The sequence below is a fragment of the Macrobrachium nipponense genome, chromosome 46, assembly GCF_015104395.2.
Source record: "Macrobrachium nipponense isolate FS-2020 chromosome 46, ASM1510439v2, whole genome shotgun sequence".
Taxonomy (NCBI): Eukaryota; Metazoa; Arthropoda; class Malacostraca; order Decapoda; family Palaemonidae; genus Macrobrachium; species Macrobrachium nipponense.
Genome location: NC_061106.1, coordinates 36,426,381 through 36,444,755, shown reverse-complemented (window position 1 = coordinate 36,444,755; position 18,375 = coordinate 36,426,381). Strand labels below are relative to the sequence as shown.

Here is an 18,375-nt window from a genome sequence, read left to right as displayed (position 1 = left end):
CACAGACACCCTTAAAATTGCTCAATTTTGAGCTTCGATACCGTCACAGACCAACCGTCACAATCATTTTAACAGATATGTTCTTAAATGCCAGGAGGCCCATATTCCTCTGATAACCTTATCCTCTGTATATCCTCATTGGTACAACTAGACAAACAAGGAGTAGGCTTGCCCGATCGCCTCTGTTTGGCCTGTTCCTTTACGTCTACCACGTTAATGTTCTAGGTGACTTAGTTCTTTCTATAACCACAGAGTACTTTGACAAATCAAAGCTGGCCCTGCTGAAGGTCCCTCACACATACTCACGCCGTACTGAGCAAGATTAAGAAATGTATCTGTCATGACCTGTGCTGCATTGACTCATTATCCCGGATTCCGGGGCCAACTGGAACTGAATTTCTAGGCTACTTTTGAGTCTACGTCAAAACCCTGGTTATTGAGTACTCCCACTCTACCAAGGTCAGAGGAAGACCCCCCATCCACAGTCAGTTTCCTGTAACGTGGCTGATGTATGTGCCTGGTGGTAGTCCGTCAAGACTACTCTGATACAGAGTATGTTTTCACTTATCAGACTGGAGTTCTGATAAGTCAGTGTGAAGCGATATTCACATGCCAAATCACCAGTCCAATGTATATCACCATGCATGTAAACATGTAATTACAGAGATTCTTCCCTCTGCTCTGACAACCTCTCCACCAGATCATTGTCTACTGACCAAATGCCTTTAATGGACAGAAACTTCCACTACACAGGCAGTCACAGCCAAAGGGTCATTCTGTATATGTGAGCTAATGACCTTTGGAGTCGTGTTACGTCCGAGGTGACACTCTCCACCCAAAAACTAAGAAGTATTAGTTCGAAAGGGGATACTGGTCAACCTCCAGGCCTTGAGATATTAATGCTACCTATCTGTGATGTCTCTTCCCCACACGAACCTAGTAGCGATGATTGTGCTACGATAAACTTTATCAGTCACTCATCCTGGGTCCTCCTTAATTACTGGAACCCATCCTTCCGTCCGGGACATGGTGGAACAGGTAGAACCTAGAGTTTGCATAACCTCCAGGATGTTCCCAGTATCACAAATGGAATCCTCAGGCTCCTCGAAGGGTACAACCCCTGAGACAGCTATTACATGGTTTTTCCATTATACGAGTTCCTCTCTGGACGAGTGGTTTGTGCACTCATCTGCCAAACCGGTGGAGGTCCTACTCCCATCTCAGCCAATGTGGAATCAGAGAACTTATTTCTGGTGATAGAAAATAATTTATCAATATAGTGCAGTTCAGATCCCACAATAAGCTGCAGGTCCCATTGCTAGGTGACCAATTAGTTCCTAGCCACGTAAAAAATATCCAATCCTTCAGGTCAGCCCTCAGCCCTACGAGAGCTATTAAACAGCTCAGTGTTTTTGCAAAAACTAAGATGCCAACCACGAAACACCTTATGTGGTGACCTGTTACAATATACGGGCATATGTTCAATATGCTACCCTCCAAAGGGAAATCCTATATTGCCAGAAACCATCCTGGTGCTATTCTCGAGTAACCTAGCCCAGAATTGTACCCAACGTCACTTCACCCTACCTCACTCTTGAAGAATGGGAAACTCCCCCCTTTCCCCTTCCAGATATGATGAGGCACTAATGCCTCACTCTAGCCAACTGAAGCTTGAACCCTCTAAGTTAGGTTCATGACTTCAATATAAAAACTAGACCAGTATGGAAGAGACCCATTTGCAGATTCCAGGTTAACCTAGCCAACAACCACTTGGACTAGTCTAAGTAGGTATAGTCAATTAAGAACTGACTAACTTATTTTAAGTTGGCAAGACCAGGTTGACCCAGGCTTGGTTAGGTTAGGCTATGTTACCCGTTCCAATTAGGCTAGGACCCTGGTTTGGTTAGGCTAGGCTATGTTAACACTTCCAATTAGGCTAGGCTGACTCCTCCATCACTTAGGGTAGATTAAGTCCATCCGAGATGTACACTTTACTAGGCTAGGCTAGTTTAGACTAGCTTAATCTAGAAACTAAATGACTTGGGTTAGGGTAGAACCGTTCAAGAAAGTTTGGGCTATCCATGCTAGGCTACAACCACAACCTTCTAGGCTGAGGTGGTAAAAGTGTTTCGAATGGGTAGCCTAGGCACTAGTCTATGCTCGGCTATACTTATAACCTTACTAATTCGTCCAACCTAAGATAGTACGGGCATGTTCAAGCAACCGGATCATGTTAAGTCACCAAACCACTGTTAGGCTAAGTTGACATGTATGTCGGAACCACCTAACCTATGAGTTAGGCTAAGCGGACCCGGCTAAGCTAAGAATTGTACCACTCAGACTAATCTAAGATAGTAAATGTAGGTTCGAAAGCCAAACCGCAACCATTAGTTGGTCCAAGCCAGCACATGCATACCCAACCTGTTAGTTCGGACAGTCTAAGCTAAGAACTACTACTCAGATTAACTAAGATGGTAGCAGTAGACTCGAACTGGCAGGAATAGGCTACGAATATAACCACTTGTTAGGCTAAAAGGTATGACCCAATTATCCTGGCTATAGCATCTTAGGTTACAAGTGCCCTACTTAGGCTTGGCTACCTTATATGACGAAAGGATGACATTCACCTCTTTCTTTCGACTTAAGTTCCCATTTGATTTCATTAAGAAGAATGGTTCTACAGTACTTTCAAGGAACCAAGCTTTCGATTAACTTTAACTACTTGTGTAAGAGTCGAAGCGTTTGGTCAATATTCTTATAGGAAGAAATCAGCTTATGCCAACAAGTATATATAAAATATGGGAATTCTCCTTACCTGTAAAGGTTTGAAGTTTTCTGGAGTCAACCCAAAGTATGCTACTTCCCACCATTCAGGCGGCATACGATTACTAAGAGCTATCCATATCCTTCTATCAATCCGTGCATTTTACGTGTTGTAAAATGGACTCTACATGACTAGAACAAGGTAATTCATACACTTTTGTATCCTTTTTCAAACCAAACACCATGTCAATCCCCGGGGGAAGCATGCTGGCTCCCCGAAAGGTTATTGAATTGACTATCAAATCAATCACCACCTCATATGAAGCCAGAAACTCTTGGTCTTCTCTTCCCTCCGGTTCTAACGCACTGTGTTCAGCCACAGGAGACATTAACTCACTCCTACCCTCTGACAAACGTCCGGGTGCGTCATGGCCATCCGACCATATGGCCGTGGCACCTTTGATCTTTAATGGCCACTGATGGCTCGATCTCGAATAGTCAGTAGGCTCTGAGAAGGTATCTATTTGCATACGTTATGGCCTTCCGACCATATGGCCACAGCACCTATGATCTTTAATGGCCACTGATGGCTCAATCCCGAATAGTCAGTAGGATTTGAGAAGGTATCTATTAGCATGCGTCATGGTCGTCCAACCATACGGCCTCGGCACCATTGATCCCTAATGGCCATTAATGGCTCGATCTTGAAAATATCATGAGAGCTATTTTATCATATTTTATTACTCTGACAGCTAGAGTCCATGGAAAACGTTTGTAAAAGCATCGGCGTATGTATCAAGTTTAGCCACGGCATTGCAGTCTCTCTTAGACTCTTTGTAGTCACCACTGGCAACTCCACGTCAGCCGCTAGCCCAGCGACAGTCGACGCTTTCGCTCGTTAGGACTCATGTACACAGCTTCGTCCGATTGCTTTGAGCTTACCAGCCACTGACTTCTTGATTTTCTTGCTGATTGGGCTGTGACAGCCCTAATTCAAATGTGAAGAAGAATTTACTCTTCTCCTCTTGTCCCGAGGATCAGTCATGAAATCCCATATCCTCCAACACTTGCCTGGTACACTCAGTGATGCCATCAAACTTATCTATGACATCATCTAGAGAAGAAGGCGAATCACGCCTTTTCTTTTTGTCTTACTTAGCCATTTTCACCTCTAGATCCTGTTTACTCTTCATTACTGTGTGTACCAATGAGTCAAAAAGCGTATTAGGTTCCAAAGGCAGCGAAGTAAATCGAGAATCAGTAGGCTGTGACGTCATGACTGCCGCTATTACAAGCGGTCTTGGCTATGACGTCAAAACGCTTGATGGAAGCGTGAGGCTGTTTATGGTACTCTTGCAGCCAAGATCAAGAGACCCAACCTTCTGTGGCATTTCTACTTTACAAGGATGTGACAGTCCTGGCTCGAAGAAGAAGAGGAAATTATTCTTCTCCTCTTGGCACGAGGATCAGTCACTTAGTCCCTAATTCTAGCCTTTTCAAACTCTTCACAGCAGCCACACTAGGCTAACTTTCCATCATTCACTTGTTCGACAATTACAACTACACCTACTTCTTGTGCTTTCATATAATAGGAATGTAACAATCCTGGCTCAAAGATAGAGAAGAAACTTCTCCTCTTGGCTCGAGGTTCAGCTACAAAGTCCCTATTATTTCCAGGATTGGCAGGAGAACGCAATGGCATCAAAGCCAGTCACCTAAGCTTGACGCCTAAGTGGAAGGATACAGAGGAAAGACTTGTCTTTTCCATTATGTGACTTATATCTCCTAACGCTTGTAATTTCTCTCAAAAACAATGTGCATTAAAAACCTCCCATCAGAAAGTATAGTTGTAAAGTACTCTTGTACCTCGAAATGAAAATGGAAGCATGCCTTCGTGTAGGCCGCAGCTGTGAAGAGACGTCATGGCAGTCGCCATGTTTATGACGTCACTGAGCAACTCTAATGCGAAGCCAGCACACACCCTACTAGAAGTGCAAGGCTGTTGATGTTATTCTCGTAGTCATAGCAACCTGACATTAAAGGCTGCCTTGTTGCCCTATCCGCCATCCAGTGCATGTCAGGATAAAAGGGACATCCATCACGGGGGATCCTGGATGGCAACACGACGTTAAACATCAAACCAACTGTCCTTTTGGGTTGGTTCTCCTGTTAAGCCGAACGCCAACCGCACACCTGCATCCTCTCTACCCACATATCTGGAATGAAAACAAGATGGCGATGCACGCCTCTCCCCGCAGGGAAAGGAGCACAATTAGTCATAATTACTTCCCAAAGCACATCCAGATATATCAAAGCTTTGGATTACAGGCAATCCGTATGAATATGCGATATTCCCAAGCACAGGTAACGAATTAACCATACCCTAAGAGTTTCTTCACCTACAACTTTATTACACGAAGAGTACTTCGACGGTTTCCATCGATGTCGAAACTGTCAAAGAAAATAACAGGGCGTATAACTGCTTCTTGCGATATCCAGGAAGTCTCGCATCATGAGAAAGCTTCATGTTCACATACCCGGGAATTCCAAACAACAAATTGAAAACAACAGGGGGCAAACTAAACCGGCTTTAAAAGGACGGAGTAAACCATGTCCTCACTTAAAGGCAGTAAGAAAATAACTGACGGGGTCACAAGTTAATGAGGGGTATGTGGGTGGCCTCACATGTCTCGTGGACCAAGCACAGATGCCAATAAGTCCCTTGCGTACACAATTATTTTAAACTTTACCGGTTTCCAGCTGGCGCTGAGTATTTATCCTAATGTTAAGACCGAAGGTTTGTTTCGTATATGAACAAATATATTGTTTTTAAATAACTATTTGTTTTGGCAACCATAACTTGGTGACTGACTTAGTAACTATTATGGCAGGAAGAAACTTACTGCTATTCAAACATCTACTCTGAGTGACTTGAAGCCCGTAAACTACTGAGCAACAGGGTCTCAGATTCCAGGTTTTGGGTAATAACAAGGGGTCACAAAATGGTCTAGTACCTTATTAATAACTCAACAGTTACTAATAAGTTTACCTTAACAAAGACCAGGATGAAAGTAAGGCCCTAGCAATTAAGAGTTTTGGTGCACTTTAAGTGATTGCAATGCTTATTGGTTACTAACCATCTACTATTGGGTAATTTGCAATTCTGGTTTTTATTTGGCTCACTAAGACTAGTGAAAGGTCATTTGTAATGCAAAGGTATGTACTTCATAATGCAGTTCTAAACAATACTGGTTACAACACACAAACGAAAAGTACACATGAAACCATTCAATACAGTACAATAAGACAAGGGTTATTTCATTGAATATTTTATCAACATATTGAGAAATGTGCAAAGTAAATACATTACTTTTTGTGTAACATAAGGTCGCAGAGGTCTGGGAAATTTTATGGCAGTAATTTCTGCAAAATTTTCAGAGAAAAGTTCCATATTCTCAGCTTCCTTTTTAAGATTAACCTGGAAAAGAAAGCAAGTGTCATAAAAAATGAAAATCTTTTCTCTACCAACTAAACTGCTTATAATGTGCCCTCATTCATGATCTTCAAAGGCCAGATGCACCAGCATCCCTTAAAAGAATATTATCATTATACTGCAACACTGCATGTGTAGGCAGACACCCAGAACCCCAGTGAAATGACAGACTCATTCTTTTGTAATCTGCACTATGGGAGTTGGTTTTTTTGTGTAGAAAAATTATATTTTTATAAGCATAGTGATTCATTCAAGATGATACAATAGATATAGCAGTTAACTATACTAACTAAATTCTTGTGTTAAACATACCTGACCAGATATGACATGTGCAAATTCATCTACACATTGAGGTAAAGAAAGCCATCGTATTGGTGGGTATACGAAGGTCAGGAAGGAAGCACAAGCTCTTAAAATTTTCAAATCTCTCCTGTTTAGAAATAAAACAAAATGATATTGTTATGATACAATAAAGTTTGTTCATACTTACCTGGCAGATATATATATAGCTGTATTTTCTGAAGTCCGACAGAATTTTAAAAACTTCCGACCCACATGCAGTGGTCGGTCAGGTGGTTTAGTACCCATTCCCGCCTGGGAGGCGGGTATCAGGAACCATTCCCATTTTCTATTCATAATTTTTATTTCCACTGTCCCCTGAGGGGAGGTGGGTGGGTACTTGATTATATATATCTGCCAGGTAAGTATGAACAAACTTTATTGTATCATAACAATATCATTTTGTTCATGAAACTTACCTGTCAGATATATATATAGCTGAATCCCACCTTTGGAGGTGGGAAGGGACAGAATAGAAGGATTTTGGGAAACAAATGCATGCAGATGATTTACATCTTGGTTCCACCTGTTAGCATAGCGGACTTCGTGATTACTGTCACCCAAGTCTGCTTCTGCTTTACTAGAGTTGCCAGCGAGGTAGAGACCTATAAAGCTGGTGCACTCCAGATGATCTGTCAACGGGGGCGTGACCACAATGTGACTAGACCATATTGACCATACCATGAGGGCTAAGAAGTAAATAAATAAATATATATATAAATATATATATCACCACCTGACCAACCTAGCCAGCCAAAGTTAAGGTGTGTTAACTAAGGCTTAAGAGTTAAGAAGTCGCCGTTGTCGGCGACTCAACAACTAAACATTAAGAGCTCTTCCTAACCATTTTCTACAGGATGAGGATGAGTGGTACTTCTTGCCCCCAAGATTGTGTCTGCAGACACGTATGGCCCTAGCGAGCAGCAGATCTCATATGCCATCTTCACATCTCGCAGGGAGTGTGAAGTGAACACGAGTTGCTTCGCTAAAACATGGTACTCAGGATGTTTGCTGAGTGCCATGCTCTGTTGAAATGCTTCCGAGGCCGCGCCCTCACCTCGTGAGCATTCAGATAAAAAGATTTCAATTCTTTGTGCAAACACAATGAAGGAGCATTTTTGAAAGAACTCCTTAACACTAAAGCCAGGGTGTTCTTCGATATTGGGCAAGGTCTGGTTCTTTGTTCGGAACACTGCAGATTGCCCAAATGACTTCGACCTTTTCTTGAGTTTTATGTAGATAAAACTTGAGAGACCCGACAGGGCACAGGACTCTCTCTGGCTCCTGCCCACTAACTTGTGCCATCCTTGCTTCCAAGCTCCTGCCCAAGGACAAAACGGGTTTCCATTCTTAGGCCACAACGGAAGGCTTAGAGAGCACACCGCCTTGTGTTCTCTAAAGCCAAAACTTTGTGACGATGGCTTCAAAATTTCACTAACCCTCTTTGTCGTATCTATGGGTGGTTAGAAGAAGGCCTTCCTGATCACATGCAAGAAGTTAACAGGTAGGAGAGGTTCGAATGCTTTGACATCAAGAACTTCAGACTACGTCTAAGTTCCACATTGAAAGCTTCGATCTGGACATGCACAGTCAGTACGTCTGTACTAAAGTCAGGTGACCGACCAGTTGACCAGTCAGACGAATCAAGGACAGCAAGGCTGTACCTGAAGACCATAAGGCACTATTCTTCGCTGAAGGATGAGTGTCTGGACTGCCTGGGCGATTCAATCTAAGCAAACCTTGGGGGTGTATCAAACGCAACCCAACGTCGTCAGCGAAATCAACTCCTGACTCGAGCTTCTGGTGCCAGGAGAAAGGAGCGAGGAGCAAAAAGGCGATTCAGTCCCGAAGGAAGAATGCCTGACAGTCCAACCTGGTCTCGTTACACGATTATCGGGGTGTATAAACGCAACCGACTTCGTAACAAGAAACTCAGGGCTACTATATGTCGCCTGATCTCGCACCGAGTGTCTGACTCCGAGAAAACAGGTGAGACAAAAAGTAGATGGTGAGCGAGTTTCGAGATTCCACAGAACTCAAAAATCGTGAAGGGCTTTGTTGTTTGACAGACGCAAATCTCTGAGCCCAAAGGCCGTCAACAACATATTTGCGTATTCTTTAATAATTGACTGCCAGCTTATCCCATTCTTCATGATGGAAAAGGAAGACGGTAATCTTATTCCTGTCAACATCTCGATAGTCTGAACGTAGTCAGACTCAGAGCGGAGAGGTTATAGGTACCTTTCGAGTTAGAGTAGACCGACTCTCTCGGAAAAGGTCCTTGGAAAGTGAACTAGGAAGTATGTGACCTCTGTGAATCCAGGATCCTGAAGGCCAACATGGGGCGATCAGCGTCATTGTCGCTCCCTGTGACGTCATAAATCCTCTTATTACATTTCCTAAGCGATTGAAAAAGGGGAAAAAAAGACTAAACATCCATCCCCGTTCAATATCATAGGATGGCGTTTAATGGTACCGATGCCCGGATCGAGAATAAGGGAGCAGAGAAGAAGAAGCCTCTTCGTCCTCAACATATCGAAGAGAAGAATGAAAGGGAGTGACCTAAAGTCTACACAACTCTCAACTTACTTCTAAAGAAAGATTCCACTCGGAAGTAAATAGTTGCTTGCGTCGATCGAGACGATTCGTACGGACTTTTGCAATCCTGTAACGAACCTGTAGAGGATCGTTACATTCTATGCCTGTTGTTATAATAGGCTCTTTCTCGTAAACTCGAACAAGGACCGAGAGAAGATACTTCTTAAGATATGAGAGAGCTGTGGAATATCAGAGTTGATCTGGACCACTGGTTCCCAAAAACTCGTTTCGAGGACTGGAGGGACTACCGAATCGCTTTTACTTCTTTCAGATTAAGATCTAGGACATCTGAAACCCTATCCAGATGTCCGGGTCACCTTCTTTTCTATCACCTCAGGTGATAGACGCACTGAGCGATGTTTCAGCAATCATTCCTAGATCTTGAATAATATTTCAGTTTCCCGGTAGGAAAAAACTGTGGTCTGAATTGCAGTCTATTCGGGGAAACAAACTTCTTTAGGAAGGAAATGGTCCCCAGCAAGCTCATCCATTCCCTCCCCGAGTATGCTTACTTCCCTAATAAGGCTGCGCTTTGCCTAAGCAGGAGAGCATATAAAAGTGCAATGTTGCGGTAGACTTGTAGTTCCATACCGTGCGGTAACGAGCACCGAAAGGATTAAGAGATAACCCTGTTGAACATAGTAAGGCAAAACGAATGCAACGTTTATTCATTCACGTAAGAAATCCCCTCAATCTTAGGCTAAAGTCCGTGATTGTAGGACAGAGATATAGTTAGTCAGTCAATCCCGCATGAGAGACGTAACCGTCAGCACAGAGATACGGTTAGTCAGTCAATCCCGCAGGAGAGAGAGACGTAACCTACAGCGCATGACAGCGCACGATCTGTTACTGCCTACTGGCTCGGTTGGACTGGAGGACAGACACAGCGTGACAGCAGCAGCCAGCAGCTTACGAACGTCGTCTCTTAACTTTATGTCTGGGTTGCCAGCTACCCTATTCTACGAAGAAATAGGTCCGCTATTTTTTGAGCAGAAAGACTCTCAAGCTGGTATATTTAAGCGAAACAGAAAACGCTAAATATATAGATGCGTTTGTGTCGTCAGAGCACTACCATACAACGGTAAAAGATAAATCGGAAACTCCTGGAAGGCTGCAGGGAGTAACGATTAAATGTCCTTAAAATAAACAATAGACCTCTCGGTTGCCATCCGAAGAGGTAACTACAGCAAGCGTATATGACTTGAACCAACCAGAAGTAAAATAGCGCAAGGCAAAATATGAAATTATATCACAATAAAGTTTGTTCATACTTACCTGGCAGACATATATATAGCTGAATTCGGAAATACAGCTACATACATATCTGACAGGCAAGTTTCATGAACAAAACTTAAGAGAATCGAAGCAGTCAGCTCAAGCTTCTTATGTTACTGGACATAAGCGTTCATTGACGTAGTCTACAAGTCTATTTCTTGTACGAGTCTGCGAATGACGAATGAGAGCTCTTCCGAATCTTGTCAATAAGAGCTTATTCGCTTACGCAATATCAAGTTAATGAGATGTTTGTCAATGAGAACTAACCCATTTACGGGACAAAGAGAGATTTTGTCAATGAGGGGATACCCACTTACTTGACAAAACGATAGTATATTGTCAATGGGGGAAGTCACTGAATTGACAAAACGTAATCCAGGAAGTCGAGCATTTAATTTTTCCGATTCCCGTCTCAAACGAGGAAGGGGCAAGAAATCCTGTAAGAGACTGGGCTTACGGCAGGTAGAACCGACGATGTTCAATTCGGCAGCGTAGTCCCGACTAGAAACTAGCAAAATTCTATCATCTGAAAAACCCTTTCAGATGGGCTAAAAAGCTTGCAAAATTATCCTGGGAAGAGGAAGAAAATCTCCAACCAGCTTCCTCTCCCGTATCACAACTAATGCCTGCTAAAGCTTAAATTTATTGGCAGTATGGCAAAGGAAGTCCTGTCTTGCGCTTTCCTGAAGAGCGTCCTTTTGATGAGTGCCTTTGCAAGAATCCTACTGTACGTTGCCGAGAGTCCTGACGTGCAGGACATCGAGCCTTTATAACCCGTAACTGCCTTATCGCAAAGTCTTGACTGCGGTAGTGGCAACTTAAATTTATTGGCAGAATAGCAAAGCTTGCGTAGAGCAAACGAGATCTTCCCTTGAGCTTTCCTTAACTCCATCCACCTATGCGAAAAGCAATATTAATTGACAGAGACCTCTTGAATTCACGAAACCCGATGTCTTGCTGGATTTCGAAGAAGAAGTTGTCTGTTCACTTTAAGCTTCCTCCGAAGCACTGCCTACTTCACATTCTTTGCAGGTGAGGTAGAAGGTATCACCGAAGGTAAAGGGTAAAAATTCTTTAGGCCCAATTCTGAAACAAGAGCTTGAAGAGTTCAACAGAAACGTTCAGCCAGGCGACCACCACCTGGCGTGCGCTGGTGCACGCTCGGCGTCACTGGCGCGCGCTCCGCGGGCGGCGTCCACTGGAGCGCGCTCGGGCGTCCACTGGAGCGCGCGCTCGGCGTCACTGGCGCGCGCTTGGCTTGCACCCGCGCGCGCCGGCTTGGGCGCCCGCTCTCAAAAGCTTCCTGCTACATGACTTCTTTACGTATTTCTCAGTGGAAAGACGGACACGACTTCAGGCGACGTTCGCCTTCTTACTTCTCACTGAAACGCATAACGAGAGAGAGAGAGGACGTGAAGCGTCCTCTTCTATAAAGCTTCTATTTAGAGGGCGCGAGTCCTTCCGAAAGCTCCAACCCCTCCACGGGGTGGGGAGGACGCTTCGGCGGACGAGAAGCAATCTTTCAGGATTCGTGCACGCGCACGCACTTTGGCAGTCTGGGGATTTTCATCAGAAACTGCCGAAGGCACGCCAGATCGGTGGGGGTTCCTTGTAACCCTCCTTAGGCTTTCGACATGCTCTCCTCCCCGGGTCCTGGGAGTCAAGCAGAGGTCCCGGCCTAGAGGCGAAACGAGGCCGATCTGACACACCCTCCACTACACAAGGGGTATCACTGCACTTCTGCACTTCACTTTTACTCTCTAAAGCAAGCACTTTCGATTCTAAGATACGATCGAAAGAGTATCAGAGAAAGGGCAATTCCTCTACAGACACTCCTTAGGGCCCGAAGGCAACACTGCAGGGTTAGGAGTAACAATTACAGAAGTAGCACTTCACAGCAATGAAGGAGAGCGAGCACCTCTCGTAGACATATTCATAGCCCGTAGGCCCTACTACAGGGTGAGGCAAAATAAAGTCTACAGGAAGGTTAGCAGGTTCACTACCCTGACTTTTGTTACTGATTAATTGCGTACATACGAATCATACGTCTTCCTTACGGAATTAGACATGTTTACTGATTAATTGCGTACATACGAATCATACGTCTTCCTTACGGAATAGACAAAGTCTCACACTCCTTACATGACAAATCTCAACAAAGAAGCAAGACCCATACCCCTCGTACATACCAAGTGCGGATCTACCGAAGCTTTCGGTAGCCACACCCTATCTTTGCAGACAACCACGTCTGAAACTAGCCTAACTAGATTCAGATATTTTATGCAAAAATGAATCAAATTCAAATCAATTTAAGATAGCGTATGCCTAGCCACAAATCCCACAAATCCAAAAGTAAATAAATCAAAAGACAATTAGGATACTTAGCGGCAATGATGTTTTTTTTTCCAAAATCCTAAGACGGAGGTACTGAAAAACAGGTGTTTTCAGCACCGGCGACAGAAAAATTATGAATAGAAAATGGGAATGGTTCCTGATACCCGCCTCCCAGCGGCGGGAATGGGTACTAACCACCTGACCGACCACTGCATGTGTCGGAAGTTTTTAAAATTCTGTCGGACTTCAGAAAATACAGCTATATATATATCTGACAGGTAAGTTTCATGAACAAAATAAATTTTAATCCCACATATTCAAAATTGAGAAAAACATTTTTGATAAGTGAAGTCGCTTTCTTGTCCTCAAGGAGTTACCCTTTCCATGGCCTATCCAGAGTTCCATGGTGATCAGACTAATGTCAAAGAATTTGCTTTTTAGCTGGTCTTGTGGCCGGGTATTGTGTTGAATGATAAACATTAAAACACATGATATAGTATAATAAATGGACTCAGGATAAATGAGCAATTTCTCTTATCCTCAGCTAATACTAAAACCCAGTTCATCTACGCCAAAATCTGCCAGAAGTGGCTATACTCGAATGTGCCATCATATATTTACGTACAACCAAACATAGACCATGAAGCTACTCCTTTTCAGGTCGGTAAATAAACTGGAGCTCATCAAGTTCATTCTTTGCTTACTGATTAAACAAAGTGCATAATTTTTAGTTACAAATATTTTAGTTTAGACCATGGATTAATGATTTTATAGTGTGCAAAAAGTCGTAAACCCGCTTTTTTGCCGGCACACGTCGGCGCTTTTTATATTTTATAATTATCATTAGCTATTTGTAGAAGCAAAAATTGTTTTGAAGAATTTATCATTCTATTTAGAAGTTTTATCTAAAGAAATGTTCCACAATTATCATCATTAGTAAAAGATAATCCTTTCAGATAATGGTGTCAGCAACAGCCTACAATCTACATCAATTCAGTGAGAATGTGGTAGCTGGACTGTAGTCGATATTGTCTATAGCCTACAACTTAGAATTGTCTATCCTTAAGGGTGAACAAAAATAACCTGGACTAGGTAGTAACCTGAATTAAGTCCACTAACAGAAACGGTTTTCTTACCTGTGTCTACAACATAAAAAGCTATAGAAGACACCCTTGACCAGGACCCAAGTTGCTCACAAAGTAGTCCCAGCCTTCTGTCCTTTCATTTTCAAAATTATTAATCCTGTAAAAGACAGATTTTCAGAATTTTTTAGTGATTAAAAGACCAGAGACAATGGCAGAATTAAAACAATTTGCCACGGTCACCCCAGTTTTGGAAAACCCCACCAAGGAATGGGCAATGCTACAACTCCCTTCTGAAGGGGAAAAGCCCCCTTTATTTACAGCTACACAGAAATTTAGGACCCATATGAGAAGAATCTTGACAGCACTTTGATAGAAGTTGCCATGAAAGGGCTTCCATAATGTTCCAGAACGGTTGTTGCTGTTGTGACCAAAAGTCTTATGAGAACCCAATGGCAAGCACACTATGACTTTTTAAAGTGGCACATAAAAGTGCGAATAGAAACATTGGAGGGCTCCAACTAGTCACTTCCCAATGTAACTTCATTAGAATTGTACAGAGTACTCTCTTTTGGGAAAAAGGGGAATTGGGAAACAAAAAATACCAAATTTGTAACTAATTTGTATTTTTCATAACTAACAAACCTTCGGTCTTAACATTAGGATTTACTAGCGCCAAGCTGGAAACTGGTAGAATTAAAATTACACTTGTGAGATCCAGGGACTATTGACATCTATACCAGGTCACAGGGCATGTATACCCAGAATGCCCTCGGCGTCCTGTGACCCACCAGTTATATTCCTACCGCATTTAAGATAAGACATGTTTACTGTCTATCTGATTTAAAGCCGGTTTTCAGTTTGCCCGTTTTTTATCCATTTCATTTTTCTTATTACTTTTCCTTTCTCTGAGTGTGCTCAGTGTGAGTGTGATCGGTAAGGGCGTGGCGTATAAGTGGTATGATGGAAATTTTCGCTTCACCATCGGGATCTTCCCAATTTTAAGGATGGCTAATTTAAAAGAAAAACTAAAAAAAATCATCAATGGAAAGAGGAAGATATGTGTAATGGGGGGATTCCCCCCCCCCCCATTATTCATTAGGTAAGCGTGTAGCACGAAACGGAAGGCAAACCCACACACAGCATTACACACAGCCTCTTTCTCTCTCTCTCTCTCTCTCTCTCTCTCTCTCTCTCTCCAAGGAATCTCTCTCTCTCTCTCTCTCTAGCACCGACACCTCTCTCTCTCTCCACCTCTCTCTCCATTCTAACAGGTAACGAAAATGAGAGAGTCGCATCATAACATTAACGTTTATTAACAAGGAATAAATAATGGATAATCAAGTCTTACAGACTAACTCAAAAAACCCCGAATAGTACAATGTCTGATAGTAATCATTAGCCACCAAAAAGTCCACACCCATCTGGGAACTCTTTGTCCCCCTCCATTCCAGAATCGTCTGTTTCAAAGATACAGAACACATCCCGGTAAGTACACACACAAGCTTAACAATCAATGATAAATATTGGATATCATCATAAAAAATGTCAAACAGATAATAAGCCAGCCTTCGGCTAAAACACTTCAACACTCACCCAAGCAACCGGAACACTTAAACACAGTTAATAAAAACTCCCCGGCGAACACCACGGCATCTTGCCTTTCACTTGAAGACCCTCTGTCAAAATCCACCCATAGACTTGGGTATGAAACTATTAAAGGGAAGAGGCACACACGCACATACGAACACACAGTTCGTTAGCGCCTCTCAACACTAGTTGCATCCAGTTTCACAAAGGCACTTCGAGAAGAGTTAATAAACTCAGTACAATTGACTTGTCGAACTAAGCATTTTTATCTCACGCCATCCCCAGAAACTCATTCATCAGCTACTCTCGGGTCGCCGCTCCTGCACTGTTCTCCACATTCCATAGGTCACAGAGAACACATGGACAATATATTATCAATCAAAAACCCTAGGCCTTACATATGTATCTTCCCATGGTAAAAGAAAAAAATTCTAACAAAATTTCTGTACCTTCCACTGGAAGTTGTAAATGAATATTTCCCATCCCTTTCAGGTCTCTTTTCCCTATGACAGTCATTCACTAATTTTACAGTTATAAGCTAAAAAATATCATAAAAGATAAGAAATAAAACCGGGAACCAATTCTTAGCATATTTATTGTAAAATATTTACAACACATCTTTGGATGGAAATTTGTGACCACATTCCTCCTTACCCCCTCGAGCAAGACTAAGGGCTTCTCAGCTAACTCATACTCTTATAGGGTGATCTGAAGAGTTCCCAATAGTGATACATATATGGAACTACGAACACTTTTCCCACATTTGTTCAAACTGTATGGCGCCAAATCTATCTACAATATCCGTCCACTACCCTGAAGCTATTTGTGACTGTAGATATACATCCCTGGGCTGTGAGGGTTAAAAAGGTAAGCATTCAGTCACCCCAAAAGTTTTTTTCCTCTAAGACACGTAGGATAAAAGAAAGCGCCCTCTTATCATGAGTCCATTTATACCGTGTCACATGTTATAATGTTTATCATTACGACACAATACCCAGCCACAAGACCAGTTAAAAGAGAATTCTTTGAAATTAGTCTGGTCACCATGGAGCTCTGGATAGACCATAGAAAGGGTAACTCCTTGAAGACTCAACAGCAACTACCAAAAATAGGTTTTTCCTATGTCAAAACCTGTTTTAGTTCTACATAGGGACCTCTACCTCAAAAGTTTTAACGTATTTGTACGAAAATAGCAGACCATCACAAAATGCTTATCAACAGTTACACAATTAATAACACACTTTGTATTACAGCATAATTACATGAACTAAGAAATTATTGTTATTGGGTAAGTCATAAAAGCAGGCACAGGCTCTTAATCTTAGAGAAGCCTGTAATAAGCTGCAAAATTATCTATATTATCCAAAGCTCATTCAAACATTGATTTTCCATAGTCTTTTGTTATTATTATTACTGAGTGAAGGAAACCTACAATTTCAGGCAGTCCCCGCTTATCAGAAGACTCAGCTAATGGAGATCCGGTTTTATGACACTTGTCTAGCGCCATAATGTGCCAAGTTTCGGTTATCGGTGCCAAGTTATGGCTCAATAACATATCTAACAGAGGCACCATTAACCGGTTATCAGTGCCATAAGCATCATAAATTACCGAGTTTCAGTCACCGGCGGTTTTCGCTTATCAGCCCTCGCCCAGAACTGCTCCCTCCCTTCAATAACTGGGGACTGCCTGTATACAAAAATGGAAAAAGGGCTGATACATCAATACTGAGACTAATATCTGGGAACATTTTGGTGAAAAATGTGAAAATGTAAAATAGAAAAAAGTAAGAAGTATGCAAGAAGTGTTAATCTAAAAAATGCCAATACAAGGAAATAAAAAATAATGTACAGTGATGCAAATAAAAAATGGTGATCACATACTCATTGATATATACAGTAGTAAATGATAGACAAACAAAAATATGCGTAAAACAATTTAACTTGAAAATTGAGAGCAGTTCTTCAAAAATATGAGAGGAATCATATACTGCTCAACAATGCAAGAAAGGTGGTATATATTTCATGCATGAAATATGATCAAAATTATGAAAATAAGTGTAAGTAAAGAAATTCTGGGAGCAAGATTTACCTATGAATGGAAAACAAATTGCAAAGGCTGACTGCTTCCATCAAAGGCACTGTGGAACACAGACTCATTTTCAGATAAATGGAAACTAAAGGATTTATGTTTCTGTTGAGCATCTGGAGGACTGTGTGCACACAATAAAGTAAGACAAGGGGAAGAAACAAATATGTAGACAGTAAATCTGGCTAAAATAAAACAGATGTCTTTCATAAGTTTAAACAGTTCTATGATAAGTCTGTAAACTCTGGTAAAAAATGAGAGATTGTAATTTATAATAAGCATACAAAAATTAGATTTGAACACAAATGTGAACGTTTACAAAGGTCTGCTTTCCATACCTAAAATAAGTTTGCATTGATGGATGAAGGACTTTTACAGCAACAGGTATAAGACCCTCTAAATCATTTGGAGGGGTTTCTTCGACAGGTAATGACTTATCATGGTCAGCATCATTCCAAACCTGAAATGTATAATAAAATTAAAATCCTTTCTAATTCAAAATAACTCATACCCTTTCAAATTCAGAATAACACATAAAAAGTTTTAGAACTTTCATGCCTCACAAATAAAAATCAATACCTTACAAATAATTTTTTCCATTGGTCTCAGAGGACTGGATAAATTTTAAGGGCATTTAGTGCTTGCATTTTCCATTCTCATTTACAAATCCAAGGTGGTACATAATAATATAGTAGTAGCGACAGTATGGCAGCTGTATTAGTAGTAAGTTGTCATAATCATTGCACAGCTAACATTGTCAATTTTGCTGTATTTTACTATATATAGGATATTTGTTTATGTAGTAAATATGAAAA

The 18,375-nt window shown here is 41.8% G+C and overlaps 1 protein-coding gene across 1 annotated transcript in view; it reads right to left on the bottom strand.

Annotated features, from left to right (window-relative positions):
* Window positions 1–18,375, bottom strand: part of LOC135214695 (uncharacterized aarF domain-containing protein kinase 2-like) — a 93,627-nt gene that overhangs the window by 29,672 nt on the left and 45,580 nt on the right. The window contains exons 8-10 of the mRNA XM_064249028.1: window positions 17,899–18,020; window positions 6,569–6,686; window positions 6,134–6,241 (exon numbers count right to left, since the gene is read on the bottom strand). Coding sequence (XP_064105098.1) covers window positions 6,134–6,241; window positions 6,569–6,686; window positions 17,899–18,020 — 348 coding nt within the window. The remainder of the gene's footprint in view (window positions 1–6,133; window positions 6,242–6,568; window positions 6,687–17,898; window positions 18,021–18,375) is intronic.